The sequence below is a fragment of the Phoenix dactylifera genome, chromosome 12, assembly GCF_051530095.1.
Source record: "Phoenix dactylifera cultivar Ajwa chromosome 12, Ajwa_hap1_PhDact_Kaust_v1.1, whole genome shotgun sequence".
Taxonomy (NCBI): Eukaryota; Viridiplantae; Streptophyta; class Magnoliopsida; order Arecales; family Arecaceae; genus Phoenix; species Phoenix dactylifera.
This window is the reverse complement of record NC_143201.1, coordinates 28,772,663-28,787,634: the sequence shown is the minus strand read 5'-3', so window position 1 is coordinate 28,787,634 and position 14,972 is coordinate 28,772,663. Positions and strand designations below refer to the sequence as shown.

General features: G+C 36.5%; 2 protein-coding genes across 5 annotated transcripts; one reads left to right on the top strand and one right to left on the bottom strand.

Annotated features, from left to right (window-relative positions):
* Positions 1–2,285: 2,285 nt before the first annotated feature.
* On the top strand, positions 2,286–10,408 carry LOC103709624 (uncharacterized). 3 transcript variants are annotated; one of them, XM_039130414.3, is made up of 7 exons: positions 2,286–2,644; positions 2,704–2,902; positions 4,012–4,207; positions 4,927–5,130; positions 7,060–7,245; positions 7,344–8,734; positions 9,656–10,408. In XM_039130414.3, the coding sequence occupies exons 1-6, from the start codon at positions 2,441–2,443 to the stop codon at positions 8,377–8,379; spliced, it is 2,025 nt and encodes a 674-aa protein (XP_038986342.3). In that variant the 5' UTR covers positions 2,286–2,440; the 3' UTR covers positions 8,380–8,734; positions 9,656–10,408. The 3 variants fall into 3 exon arrangements, with proteins under 3 accessions (XP_038986342.3, XP_017698919.4, XP_088564119.2); XM_017843430.5 differs by having other exon boundaries at positions 6,922–7,245; XM_088707993.2 differs by having other exon boundaries at positions 6,922–7,245; positions 7,344–8,739.
* LOC103709578 (Plant L-ascorbate oxidase) lies at positions 9,023–13,701 on the bottom strand. 2 transcript variants are annotated; one of them, XM_039130415.3, is made up of 5 exons: positions 13,122–13,701; positions 12,755–12,847; positions 12,386–12,598; positions 10,970–11,158; positions 9,023–10,139 (listed from the first exon to the last, which is right to left on the bottom strand). In XM_039130415.3, the coding sequence occupies exons 1-5, from the start codon at positions 13,389–13,391 to the stop codon at positions 9,180–9,182; spliced, it is 1,725 nt and encodes a 574-aa protein (XP_038986343.3). In that variant the 5' UTR covers positions 13,392–13,701; the 3' UTR covers positions 9,023–9,179. The 2 variants fall into 2 exon arrangements, with proteins under 2 accessions (XP_038986343.3, XP_088564120.2); XM_088707994.2 differs by lacking the exon at positions 13,122–13,701 and adding an exon at positions 12,948–13,113.
* Between the last annotated feature and the right edge of the window lie 1,271 nt (positions 13,702–14,972).

Genomic DNA, 14,972 nt, shown 5'->3' with positions numbered 1-14,972 from the left:
GCATTGGATGCCTGGGATTTTCCTGAAGAACATTTCTTCCTTTTTTTTTTGATAAAAGCAAAACATTTCTTGTTGAAGGTTCAAGGCTCTTATATATATATATATATATATATATGCACATATATTGTGTTGCTTTACTAAACTTGACTGCTTATGTAAGTCTATCCTATAACATTGGCATACAAGGGCTTGTGAGAGGTGGCAATTGGATTGGATGTTGGTCGGATCAAAAATTCGTCAAATCAATTTCAACTTATTTATTAAACATGTGAAAAATTCATATTTGGGCCTGTCTGATTTAACTCATATAGTCCATTTGTTAAATAGATTAAATGATTTTTTAATGGATTAAATAATTTTAAAAAGGTAAAGCATCTTGGATTAAATAGGATAGCAATAGATTAAGCAGATTTTAAATAGGTTAAACTTATTAAATAAGTATGATTATGATCAGATCTAATTATTAAATAGGTTAAAATGGGTTAAATAGTTTAAAAGGTTTAAACCAAAATTCAACTCATCTAGACGGGTGGTCCATTTATGTTCTAAATTTATTTATGTCAAATTTAAACATACTTAATGTGGGTTGTTTGCAGGTCAAATTAATGGATTGAGTCATAAATTGCTACTTCTACTCATGAAATACATGTGGAGGTACCTTTATATGTATTGGCCTATAAATTTATTTATGTCAAACCTGAACATACTTAAAGTGAGTCATTTTCGGGTCAAGTTAATGGATCGAGTCATAAATTGCAACATATATTTGTGAAATACATATGGAGATGCCTATATATATATATATTATTTAATTAGCATAGCTAATTGCCTAATCTATGGTTTGTTACCTTTATTTATAGCAGGTAGCTTTGAATCCTGAAAGTTGCTTGGACTTAACTCTCAGAATTTTAAACGTGGTTGGAGCATGATATTCATGTATGAAATTCTATTTAGTGGGAAACGAGTCCCGGGTAGAGGAGCATTTCGGAACGTCCCTACACTTGTAAGATCAGGTCTGACTCGAGTCCATTGCCATCCCTTGGTTACGTTACACGGAATCAACACTTAGCCGACGCAAAGTAATACTTTTTCAACGCATACTACAGTCATATATTTATACATTCGTACCGGTGGATACTAGCATCACACATTTCAATCAGCCTTTGCTTATCCTTCATTAACAATCCTAATGATGCATTATCCATTATGTCCTATTATGATGGCTAAAAATGCCTGTTTGTTTAGCCGTTATTTAATTTCCAAGATGATCTGCAAGTAAAAAAGCCTAATTATCTTATCATTATAAAATAATAACTTTGGAGCGAGGTCTTGGGAATATCTGTACTGTTGGAACCTTTGCTATTGCTGATGGAAAAATGACGAGAAATGCGAAGGTTTTGATTTTCTCAAGTCTTGAATGGAAAATCCTTAAATAAAAAATATTTACAGTTTCAATTGTAGCTGTGTATATCAAGTGAAGATAAATGACAAATAATCAAAAGTTACATGTACATTATTTGTTTTTCTTTCACCGCAATGACATGATGATATAACTAAATTAGTTATACAATATTTTGGTTTTATTAGGATCTCATGTTTGTGAAGAAGAAATTATTTTTTTTATTTTTAAGAAATACATAGATATTTTCTAAGATGATTTTTTTAAATAATTAATTAAATAGCCTCCTAATATCTAGTGGGCAAAAGAAAGTTATATTTAATATTAAGATTTTTTACATGAATACCCTCCTAAATATTGAATTTTATATAAATATCCTCTCAAAACTAATATTTGCATGTATATCCTCGTAAAACACTTGTTTTGCTCTTCTACCTTTTTTTATTCTTTTTTTCATATGTACCCACATCATCTAACGTCGTTAAAAAATTAACAGTTTCAAATTAAAATGACTAAAATACCTTAATGGATAGATGTACGAAAAGAAATATTTATAAGGCGATTGAGATGGAGGACAAAAAAATAATTTCAATATTTTATTTTATTTTTAATTAAAATAAATATGGTTTTTATTAATGGTGTTAGAAGAACCATTATATTAGGAGCATTTATGCAAAAATAGTGTTTTATGAGGTTACAAAAATAAATATAAATTTTAAGAAGATATTCATGCAAATTTAAATTTTTAGAAAAATATTCATGCAAAAAAAAAAAAGCCCTTAACAAAAAAAACCTTAATATTAAGCCGGCAATTTGTTAATTCCAGATGCCGACTGCAGCTTCCACAAAACCTAATCCAACAGGTATCTACTCTGCCTCCAAACTCGAGTCTGGTAGGGAATCCCCCAACTCTCGCGCGTCTTTTATCGTGTTCTCCGAACTTACGTAGCTCCGGTAGCCTTCTTCTTGAGGCCGTATAAATAAGAACGGAAATACGAGCAGGGCGGGTTCTCACCATTTCTCCCGCTCTCCCTCTTCGCCATGAGGAGTTTGACCGACACAATCCTCTTATTGAGTAAATTGGCCTCCAATCTCCGCCGATCCAATGCCTCTCCCACCATTAACGACGACGACGACGAAGCTATCTCCTCCCTCGCCACCTCCCTCAACTTTGGCGATCGGATGACGCCTAGGGTTAGGGTTTTGGATCCGGCGCTTTCTCTGATGTGCTTTAAAACGCCCGAGGTATTCCTCCTCCTTTTCTCCTCCTTTTCGGTTGGCTTCTTGAACCATTTTACTTCCAGGTGTGCAGCTCGCGGATCGAATGCCTGGTTCGCACCATTGTGTCGGTGCTCAATTCGTCCATCTCTTGCAAGGTCTTGCGGCCCGAGGAAGGGGGTGGGGCGGAGTTTCTGAAAGTTGGGAGTTCGATCTCCTCCAGAGACTGCCACCGCCTGATTCGAGTCTGCGGTGATGTTCTTGAGAGCTTGGAGGGTCACGGTGGTACAGTTGGTTTAGTTTCTTGAATTACTTCATATTCATCCTCAGTGGCTTCTTCTAGAGCTTTTTTTTTGTGGACTTTTCAGGATTCTTGATCGCGAGAAGTGTTTTAAGAGTGGTGGTGTTGAGTAGATTTGGACACCAGAAGAATCGATAGTTATGATTGCATGAGTTTTTCCTTTTTTTATAATACATAGGAAGATATATTTATTTACTTTTTTTTTAATTTCCTCTTCCTTTGTTTTGTTTCTTTCCTCACTCAAGAACTGCGTGATGCTGCATTGTTTTCAGGGGGTTCTGTTTGTTTTGTTCTTTGTTTCTTTTTATTTATTTATTTATTTATTTATTTATTCCTGTTTGCATTAGCCAATAGGACTGTTGCTGGTTATTCTAATTTAAGAATTAAATGAGAATGTGGTTAGGAGGATGGAAATACCCCATCACTTCAGCCACACAGACACGGGCAAAAAGGAAAGATCCAAATTTTGACTTTTTAATATGAGACGAAGTTTTGGTCTGCCAAAACTTGCAAAAAATAATTTCGCTCACCATACCTCTATTTACTTCCCTAGATGCTCCTGCAGCCTTGATCTATCCTCATATAGCATATACTTTATACCCTCCGATCATTAACATGTCTTTCTTCTTATCTCAACATTTGTTTTTTTCTTAAAAAACAAGATTCGTCATGATCGTTGTGATTCTATACTCATTATAACATCAAGAAATTGGGTTGTCAGCTAGAAGGTATTTTATTTTACATGGCTTTAATAATTGTAAGTGGCCTGTTTTTAAGCTTTTGCTTTACCCACCCCTCACCCCATCTCATTTGTTTTTTACTATTAAATGATTTGTCTTTTAATTTAGTGGGATGTTCTTAATGTAGAAGGCTTAGTTTGTCCTTTCATTTGTTCCTTATTCTTAGTTATGGGTTAGTGATATTTTGCCTTCCAATTGTACTTATGTAGTTTAAAAGTTTAGGGTTTCCAGGAGTGTGCACCAATTAAAATCTTGAAGTTTCTTTTAAAATCAAATTGACATTTCATTTGTTCTGTGACATCACAATATTTGGATTTTTGTCTGAGAGAAATCTTCTTTTCCAACAAACACAGGGCATTCCCAAACTCTAATATATGCTATTCTGAAAGCAGTTGTATCATCATCTAGCTATCAAAGCCTTCTCCCTTTATCACCATTAGTTTATGAAGAAAATGAAGGAACACCTTGTGATAGGAGAGCTGCAATTTCAAAGCTGATGTGCTTTTTGCCTAAAGGAAGCCCTTCCAGTAGCCATGAAATTCCAATGAGGTACACTGGTGCTGAATATATGCATGTTTGGCTATGCATAAATCAACCAATGAATGGTTTGTTCATTTGAGAACCTTCAGATTATTGACCTTTATGTATTGTGTTATGTCAATTTATACAACTAGTTTTGCTAGATATTTGTATTTGACACTTGCTATCAAGAATAGTACATACATATACAGCATACAAAAATTAAGCAAAAGATTATTTTTCAGCTGGTTTCTTAAGATCACAGAGATATAAATTAAAAGTACTTGAAAGTCTTCTCTCCTACCAATTTGCTGTGTTCCTTCTCTCACAAAATTTAAGTGATGGGGTTCCCCCATCATTTTGTCAAAAAAAGTTTACTCTTTTTTTTCCCTCTTAATGATGTTGGTGGATGGTGATGTAACTTTTGTTTATATCCTGTTTTTGATGGCTGTACATATCCATTGATTTTTTTTTAAAAAAACATGCCTTTATAGTCATCCCCTGTAAATCTCGTTATAGACATCATGTAGCAGAGTCATGACTGTTTGTCAGACTGCCTTGCTGATTGGACTTTTCTGGCCGTGTGTTGCCCCCACACGCTCTGCTATCTTATGGTCTTACCATCTGTGCAATTATATTATTTATTTCTGTATAGAGATCTGATTTTATAGTTTTACTCAATGCTGTTGTAGCTTCAAAAGTAGTCCTGCACTTACTTATAACTGTTTTTCCTTCATTCTTTGTGGCAGGTTATTTCTGTGGTATCTTGATCCACCGGTTCTAAAGCATGACATTTCAGAAATTTTACATGAAGCTATTCAAAGACCATTTCTTTGCTTGAGGACAGAATTGCACGATAGGATGGCTTGGCATACGATAATTATATGCTTGGTAATTTCTCCAACTATGTTTATAGAGGCAAGGGCACTACTGCATAGCTGGTTTCTTTTGACGTAAGTTCCATTTTTTTCACAAAGCTGGTGTTCGCATTTATTGCATCAATGCAGGAAGGTATATGATAGTATTTTATAGCAAGATCATCTCTTTCTCTTTTTTTCCTGTTTCTTGCCTTAAGAAATTGACAGACTATGAGATTTCTTATTTTAGTGTTTTGTGTTTTGTTCTCATATGCTTAGTTACTGCTTATAGCTGCACCTTGTATGCATGCCTGCATCTATGAGCTCTACAAGAATCTTTCTTTCTTAGGCTTCAGCCTGATGCACCTTTCTGGACTCTCAACTGTTTTTACACTTGTACATCAAACTACACATACATTAGCATGTTCATTTCTATTATAGTGTCAAAAAAATTTCTCCTTCAGAATCCATTAATTGCTGCTCATCTTTTCTGAAGCTTAAATGTTCATGTCAGTTTCAAGTTATGGAATTACTTTGAGAACCAATTACATGCTCCTCTGGTTTACTAATGTACTTTCTAATTGCAATCAGTCTTCCTTTTCCAGTTATAGACATTTTCAACAGTGACTGTTACCAAGATATGTTCCACTTACTCAGAATGGTTTAAGTCCTGAAACTAGCACGTTACACATATGATCATTTAGTTGTCTGTTTTTCTGCATTTATTTTGTCTTGTTTTTTGGTCTTAAATAACTAGTTGCTCGTTCTTTTTTTTTTTTTGTCTTCCTCTGCAAACTTCCAATAGTTTAGAAGTTAACATGCAATAATGGAGAGTGAAATAGTACATATAACATCCTTTTATTTATTTAAACAGAACAGGACATTGCATACATCTTAAGTTATGTTGGCTATCTTCTTTTGGACTCCTGACTGTCTTTATGGTTATGTAGCTGAGAGGGTGCATTAGTGTCAAAGAGGTGGTATAGGTGTTAGGATTTAACTCCAAAAAGTAGTATACAAGGATACAACTGTATATGTAGTTTATTGCAACATTAAATACCAAATTATGTGTTTGCTAGACACTACCGATCAATCCAAAAAATAGGATCCTAATAAACCTCTAGTCAAGGCCATCCATATATCATAATCCTGCTGAATTTTTAAGTCTGATATATGTTTCTTGATGTGTTTTTATAATCTGATGAATTGGTGATAACAGAAAAAAGAGGCATCATTTTCTTTTAATATGGTTTATTTGTTTGTAGGACTCTTCATTTAGACCAAATATCATGCCTGTTTTTGTTAGACATGGAAAGTATTCAGTCTTTATGATGTTCTTTTCTGTATGTGGTAGGTTCTGGATTTTGTGGACTTTCTTTCTTAAAAAACTCTAGCATAACTAGAAGTAAGCTTGAGCAGAATGACATGCTATTGACCTATCTGACCTATTGACCTTATCACATGCTATGTGATTGTATGACATTCTGCATCATCCTGCTTAGACTTTTTGGATGCTTCCAATTATTATTCAAAGGTTTTAGGGTATGTAAGTGAATTTGCAGCATATAATAGAAATCTGCTATTTCATCATCTCCATTGGAAGCACATAATATAGATGGCGTATTAACAAAATTGAACTTAAATAAGGTATTTAATGGGACCTGATTTTTGCTAGTTCACTCTTGTTTGTTTCTGATGTTAAAAAAAAAATCTTGTTTTATTTGAATTTATCCCTTTGAATGGCCTTGGTTGACTTGGTGACAGTTTTTGATTATACAATCCAATTACATGTAGTAAGATGTAGGCACTTTCATTCATTGCCCTGTACATTACTTACCATTATTATATAGTTTTCATGTTTTTATTGGTGGGGTTTTTTTTTATCAGAGGCTTGCCTTCTGTATTAGATCTTCAAATTGGTATAGTCTCATCAGTATTAGATATTCTTTCAAGGCCAATGTGGTGGGGCATATCCATGGAAATGGGAATGAAATATCCATCTTCCTATGCCTATTTTCCATGCAGACATCATGAACTTCTGGCAATAATAAGTGGACACATTTCATGCAATAGCTTTCTGGATCTGGTTCATTATATTAAAACCAGACTTGCTCCCTTGGCCAAACATTCAGATCCAACTGCTTCTCATCCTTCACATGGGATTTTTGGGCATGAAGCATTAGTGGATCTTGTAGATAATGATTCTGCCTGGTATGTACAGTCTATCATTCGTTTGAAATCTGAGTGCTATTTGTCTTTGGTTGTTAAGCAAACTGACTACCTGAGCCATTTTAATCGTCCTGCTGCAGGACAATGTTGATGGATTTCCCTGCCTGGTTCTATTTTGCAACTGCTTTAATCTTCCATGGAAATGATTCCCAAGATTATATATCTAGCGTAATATGTGGTGAAGTGAAAACCGAGACGGTAAACAATGAGGAACTACATCAGGCTGCTACTCTATACCTTTCATGGATTTTGTGCCCGATTGATGAAGCCAACCGCAGGATGCTATTTGACCAGATATATGAATTGTCAAGGTCTTGGATCATGAAAAATAAAAAAAGTTGTAGCTATGAACAACGATCCTGCTCAGATATCCATTACAAAAGTAAACTTAATTGCAGTAAGAAGCTCCGAATACCCAAGCCCAATGATTGTGACAAGCTGCATGTGACTGCTCAAGGAGACAGGGCCTCCAGTATCAGATTATGGCTGAAAAAATTTGATCAATGTTGTGTTAACTATTGCACTCAAACAACCAACAGCCACATACCAACTGAAGCAAAATTAAAACAAGATACTAGCATGTATCCTAATTTACTGTCTGCAAAAATTCCACTGGGCATATTTATTACTAGTCTTAGTGATATCAATGAAAAGGATTGTGAACTGCTGCTTCACTATGCTGCCTCTGGTGAAATCAAACAGGTAAAAGAGATGCAGAGGAAAGCCAAAGGCTGCATTGGTCATGATGAGTTCACTCCCTGGTCTGCAGATGATGCGACGAAATGGGCTTTGAATGGAGCCTGTCTCGTATTTAATTTACTAGATTTAATTGAAGATATGTCAGTGATGTTGTTCGACTGTGAAGATACTAGGGTTGATTTTCTTCACCAGATGAAAGGCAAGGCCAGTAGGTATTTGCTCAAGTGTGTAAAATTATTGTTTGAATGTGAATGCCATGAATTCTATAATGGTGCAATTGGAGTAAGAGACAATGTGTTGGACCTTTACAGGAGATTAGTGACGTGGAGACAACAAGGTCCAGAAGGGTTTGAGGGATATAAGGCATTTGATGATGTTGTTGATGACTTTGCCAAAAGGTTCAGAATAGTAGAATAAAGACAGTACTGTTTTTCATACCATTACGATCTATTTAGCTGTAGATTTTAATACAGAGACCTACCAGTCTGAGAAGAAGTTTGATTTTAATATATATAGTCCTTCCAGTCTTGCGAGAAGTTTGAAAGTCAGATGCATGCATGTGTCTGCTGAGGACCAATATCTTTAAAGGTTTGCTATCACTGAGCTGGATGCCTTCTGAGAGCAGATTTAATCAACAGAAAGCCATTTAACTTAGATTGGAGCTCTATGAATGATACACTAATTATTGTTGGAGAACCACCTCCACTGGTTCATTGTTCTGGAGCCGATATATATGTGGAACAAAAAAATCAATTCAGGACAGGCAGCGCAGGTTTGGTACTTACTGATGCCTTCATTAAATTTACAATGTCTTCTTAATTATGGATTGTCTGTACATTGGTCATAGTCATATATGTTTATAAATGTACTAGATTTGTCTTTATCATGTGGAAATGAAATATATTCAATCAGTTTAGAAATTCAAGTAGTTTTTTGCATTGTCATTTATTATGAAATGTTATTGTTCAATGCATCGTTTGTTCTTTTAAAGTTAATTATAATAAAAATTGAGCTCAAACTGCTTTTTTTTCCTGATAAGTTGTGCAATGGAAATTAGACATGCGTACAATGTAATTTAAGTTACCATAGCGAGCAAAACTACTGAGTTTTTGGTTAAACCATAAATAATTGTCTTTATCTGTGCACAAATACATGAACACAGCAGCCTCACCGTGGAACTGAAAATGGATGAGTAAACTGTAAGAAATGCTACATACTTATGGAAGGTGGTTGCGCATTAACATCTTCCCAGTCATTCCACAAGCTAGTGTTTCTTTTGGTATCTTGTTGACCAATTCAACACCTTCAGCAAGTACTACACCCATGCCCATATGTAAATGTGGCTCTATGTGGCAATGAAATGCCCAGACTCCTGGATTGTCTGCCACAAACCTTATTGCTGTCCATCCATAGGGAAAGATCACCACCGTGTTCCTCAGTGGTGGATTCCTTAGATTAAATTTTGTGACATCCTTCTTGCTGAACCTCCCATCTCCATATCCTAGCACCCAAAAGTCATGACCATGCAAATGCCATGGGTGTATTTCGCTCACATTATAGGAGAGCGCATTTGCATTTTGAAGAATCACATCAACTGTGCTGTTGAACTCAAGCTTGTATACATTACTACCTTGTATTGAGCTGGGATTTTTTGGAGGTTTCATTACATCGTAGTCCTTGGCAAAATTCTCAGGTGGTTTTCTGTCATCAAAAGCATTCTTCAAGCGGTACCTCATGGAACCAAGATAGGGAGTGGGTGGAAGGACCAAGGAGATGTTGTTGATGGACCATTTAGTGCAGCCATTTATCTTGTTCTGGGTATTGAGTAGGGCGATCTGTCGGACAGGATTCGTTGGAGGCTTGGGTGTGCCTTGTCGAGCAAGGATTTTGTAGGAGAAAGATTTGCTATGGGCATAGTCATTCCATGTGGGAGCAATGGGAGGTTTGGATGAAGGTAACTTTGATGGGGAATTGGGTTGGTAATTTAAGATAGCGAGAGCAGGTTGTGTTTGGGGAAGCCTTCCTCTGACACCAACAGAGAGCCAATAGTTTGACGATGGTGCCTGATCAGTGGTGATGAGGACAGAGTAACTTTCACCTGAGTAGATGTCCATATCAAACACAAAGAATGGTTCGACATAGTTTCCATCCGCCTCGACCACCATCATCTTGTGATGCTGTAAAATATAAATTGGATTTTGTTCAATTTTTTGTCAAAAATATCATCTATGTTTTTTCTTTAAAGCCAAAAGCATATAAAGCACATGAGATATCTAGTACTAGTTAATAATTACTTGGATAAAAATGATGCAGACCATTTTCACACTTTTATAGAGTAAGCAAATTGGCATGGTCAAGCTGTAATTGCTATTCAGTCCTATGGCAGGAGAAAGAGAAATGATTATCATGTGCTTATCAAGTCTTAACTGTAAGCATCCCCTTTTTATCTTTCATGTGCTTGTGTATGATTAAAAAGCTTGAATGGGATGCCATTCTTATTGCTTGAGTTGTCCACTTTGCACCTATTAATTGAGACTTCAAACACAAGCTGATAGTAAAAGTTCTGATTCTGGTTGCATTTACACTTTCCTCTAAGGGTTTTTTTGTAACATATGAGAGAGTTTTTTTGTGTCTCTACAGAGTTGGCGCCTATCCATTTCACATGTTCTATTTAGATAAAAGAAAGCCCCGTCAATATGTTTCTTATTAGTACAACGAACTGTCAATTTATGTCATACACAACTATTTGTGGAAAGCACTCTTGTTATCAAGTATCTACTGTCCAAATCCCTCTTAAAATGACAGAGGCGTTTGCAATGACAACTAAACCTGTTTCAGATGTTTCACTATTACATAGACCCAAAATAAATTAGGTTAGCGAGGATGCTTGTTATTTGAAAGCTTTAATTTTAGATATAAGTATCTGTCGACTTAATGGGGACTACTTACGTTGATGGTAATCATACCCTGTGGTGACTGTATGGTTTGGTAGTTGGCAATCACTCACCTCGATGGCCAGATTGAGGGATGACAGCGACGTGGTGCTTGCGATCCTCAACCTGTAAGTCTTGTTTGGAAGGACTCGGAGCACCACCGGTTCACACTCCCCTCTTCTTCTCTTGCACGTCCTGGACCCGGGGATAAGATGTGCCGCCAGTGAACAGTTGTACTGCCCTCTCCCATTGATCAATAGACTCTGCACCCATCGGAAGTAGGTAGAACGTTAAAAAGATATTAAAAAAAAAGGCCACAAGATCGTGATCCAAGGGCACTGGTTGTGCTAGGACTCCATTTCGTTCGATCATATTGGCTGTGTTGTCCTGTGTGCTGCAAGTGAGGAAGGTGGAGATTGACAGATTGTTCTTTTTTTTAAAAAAGGTGCTTTTTCTACTGTCAGCTCTATTTTCTACTGTTATTCCACGAAAGGTAGGCCAATATGCATGGAAAGTTGCCCACTTGACCATTTGTTTAATTGCTTTACCGTTGCTTTTCTCTCATCCTGTTTCACATGACCGTACATGTTCATACTGGTAAAAAAACTCTCAGCAGCTATTCCTTTTTTTTCCTCTCATGTAGGATTGGGACCAGCCCACTCCAAAGCTACTTTTAGGTATTTATAATATAGATCTAACTCAATCTGTAATTCTATGATTGGTTGTACTGGCTTAATTTATGAATTCCATAGAATTGTGGTTTATCATTCAAGCATATCCTATAATAGATATAAATCCTTCTTTTATACTGCAGCTCCTTGCAAGGAAACTTGCAGATGCTAGCTCCTGACCTGCTTTGACAAGGTAGAGGATTCATAGTAGATCGAAGTTTACACTTTCGAGGTTCTAACAGAATAAGAATCAGAAATATTATACAAAGAGTAGGCTTAATGATGTAAATGTGCAATTGGTTGCTTGATTGAGGAAAAGCTAGCGTTCAAGATGAAGTGCAAGGCATCAGAAGACATGGTAAGATGTAGTCCAACATGGAATACTTAATGCGATAGAGGTTGTAATTTGTAAGACATTGTAATTTATAATTTGCGTGTGTTTGAATTAGGAGAGAACAGAAGAAAATTTGACCTAAGCTAGATCATTGGTGGTAATCATTAAACAATGAACAACTGCACTGGTTAGCATCCTTACCAAGATGATTTGAAAACCTAGGCTCACTTTGGATCGTGGGCCATAAACTATATTAGACTAAAGAAAACTTATTCAACCCACATGTGGACAAAAGTATAGTGCCCACCACTAGAAGTGATTAATGAGCGGTGGAATTTAATTTAAATAGATAACAAACAAGTCAAGCCATTTTAGACACGATCCGGCCCGAAGGAAGTGCCCTGACAGTGATTTCCACATAGATCGATGCCACTTAAAATGTTTGGACTATTTTTAAGGTATATGCAAGCGGGTGGAATTCTTGCCTGGGGCTCTCCAATCCAGCGAAGGGGTTTGGAAGAGAGGCCGAGCATCTGCGCCTGGACGTTTTGGTGATACCAATCGCTCAGCAGCAGATTAAGCTCGCCGTCGTAGTCGAAGGGCTCCTTTTCTCCATCCGCCACGTCCACTATCAGAGACCCATACAGCCCTGCTGCCCTCTGCATTCCGTAGTGCCCGTGATAGAAGTATGTGCCCGGCTATTCCAACAGCAGCAGCAACAACAACCGAAAAAAAAAGCAAACAAGAAAAGAGAAGGAGAAGGATTAACAACGGATAAACACTCAAGAAAAGTATCACAAATTACAGTAGTGTCTTCTGGAAAATTAGCTAATGCCCCACATCATATATATCACCTTGTCAACTTTGAATTCATAGATAAAGGTTTCTTCAGGATCGATCGCGCACTGCGATATTGATGCTGTCCCATCAGCCCACGGTGTTCCCAACTGTGGCCGCAACGAAATCAAAACATTAACCATTAGATATAGAAATGTGGACACACACACACACACACACATATATATATATACTGCCTCATGTAATAACACTAGAGATGGTGCAAGCTAGCTTCATGTCCGTTGCATGATCACCCCACGTTGCCGACATCTGGGAGGGGGAAAAAAAAAAAACACAGAGACACGTAGAGAGAGAGAGAGAGAGAGATGGGTCGGGGCACAGGGGGTGTGAGTATGCGTTGGTGCATGCGAGAATCGTGTTTACCTGTCGGATGCCATGCCAGTGGATAACCACTCCCTCGGTGGGGAGACTGTTCTTTAGCTCGACTTTAATGGTGTCGCCGGCCTTGGCGCGGATGGTAGGACCCGGAAAACGGCCGTTTATCCCGATCATGATGTTTTCTTCGCAGTCCGGCGACCAGTAGATGTAGCCCACTTCCCATTTGAAATGCCGCTTCTTTGAGGCCAGGGAAACTGGCAACGGAGCCAAGATGATACAAAGGAGGACGAGTGGCATGAGAGGCCTCATGGCCATGTCTTAGTGGTAGTATATATTAGAAGTCGGAGAAGATTAGATGAGGAAGAGGTTGGAAACAAGTGAGGTGGGGAAAGTATTTTCTGGAAAAATAATTGCAATAGTGTCTGAAACGAAGCTAAGACAAGTTTAGTTGTGAGAGACTTGAGAAAGGTATTGACCTGGTGGGAGGGGAAGTCGTGTTTTTATAGAGAGAGAGCTTTCCGCAGTGGGCAAGCCTTTTTCCGCCAAGGTGGTGAGAAGTGCGCGGAAGTCCGCGCCATTCCGTGGGAAGTCTGCCGTGTTCTCCGTTCCCATTCACATGCTGGGCATTTGAAGCTCCAATCTAACCCTAGGATATAAAAAATGATCCAGAAAAATCACAAGGCCCGACGTGAACTATTTTAACCATTACTGATATCCAAAATATTTATCAGATTCGATATAGAATACTGTGGTTACTATACGAATATACAAGAGAATCACCAAATTCGTTGTGGATCACTTTGGCCACTACGAGTAGGAATGGATAGGGTCCAAGAATAAGATCTGCCACATCAAAAAATTGAATCGCGTGCCAAACTTTCAGATAGCACAACTTGGTCATACGATGTCCGATTGAGATGATCTTTTTCTTTTATGAAATTGGTAGTTTTTCGAAATTTACAATTTTTTGCTAACCTTCTAGGACATTAAATCGGGCTAAAATTCCATCGTTTATAACCAAAAACGGACTAATCAAACCAAAAGTTTTCTTTTCAGATAATATTTGGCCAGATATAGCTCTTTATTCGAGAAGAATCAAATGGAGCGACTGAATGTAGAGTTGATGTAAAAGTAGAGATCTACCTCCTTAAGAATTTTAGATTTTTTAAAATATTTTTATTAGTCATATTTATTTTAAGATGTCTAGTCCTAATCAAACTAAAAGAAGAATTTAACCCGAATTGTAAAAAGAAAGACTTCACTAATATTATAAATAAAGGCTATGTACCTCAGTTTAGGAGGTGTAGGTCATCAATGAAAGAAAAGAGAACTTAAGTCCTACTTTCGTTATTCTTCGATCTTCTTCTAATTTTTTTTTAGAAATCTGAGTTGAGTGGGTTGAAAAAAAATTTCCTTCTCTTCGATCAGATAAAAAAGGATGATAGATGGGGTTGGAAAGATGGATGGCCTCTAACCACCATTTGGTTTTAGTTCAAAAAATCTTACAAAGGATTGATGAAAAGGAGGGATTGTTCATCCATCTCGTCCCACCAATTTGCATCCTTCTAAACTCGGACACTTCTTCACTCTTTTACTAGAAGAAATTACGCCTCATTAAATTATAAATTAATTAGTTATTTATATAATTAATATATAAATAAATTAATTCATATATAATTAATATACAAATAAATTAATTCATATATAATCAATTTAAAAATTATATATTAAAGTTAAATAAAATTTAATATTTATATAATTATAAATTATAAAGATTATAGGTTTATACATTGTCTTACTTCTTTAGTATATATAAACATTATAAATTGATAATAATAATATTTTTTTATCAAATAGTAGCATAGTAAAAATGTTATACATATATTATCCATCTTT

Excerpts from the sequence above, each read along its gene's own strand:
- LOC103709578 (XM_039130415.3), bottom strand. The coding sequence starts at position 13,391 with ATGGCCATGAGGCCTCTCATGCCACTCGTCCTCCTTTGTATCATCTTG. Across the intron at positions 11,159-12,385 it reads GCTGGATTGGAGAGCCCCAG|AGTCTATTGATCAATGGGAG; the intron begins GCAAGAATTCCA and ends CGATGGGTGCAG. Across the intron at positions 10,140-10,969 it reads CCCTCAATCTGGCCATCGAG|CATCACAAGATGATGGTGGT; the intron begins GTGAGTGATTGC and ends TATATTTTACAG.
- LOC103709624 (XM_017843430.5), top strand. The coding sequence starts at position 2,441 with ATGAGGAGTTTGACCGACACAATCCTCTTATTGAGTAAATTGGCCTCC. Across the intron at positions 2,645-2,703 it reads TGTGCTTTAAAACGCCCGAG|GTGTGCAGCTCGCGGATCGA; the intron begins GTATTCCTCCTC and ends TTTTACTTCCAG. Across the intron at positions 2,903-4,011 it reads GAGCTTGGAGGGTCACGGTG|GGCATTCCCAAACTCTAATA; the intron begins GTACAGTTGGTT and ends CAACAAACACAG.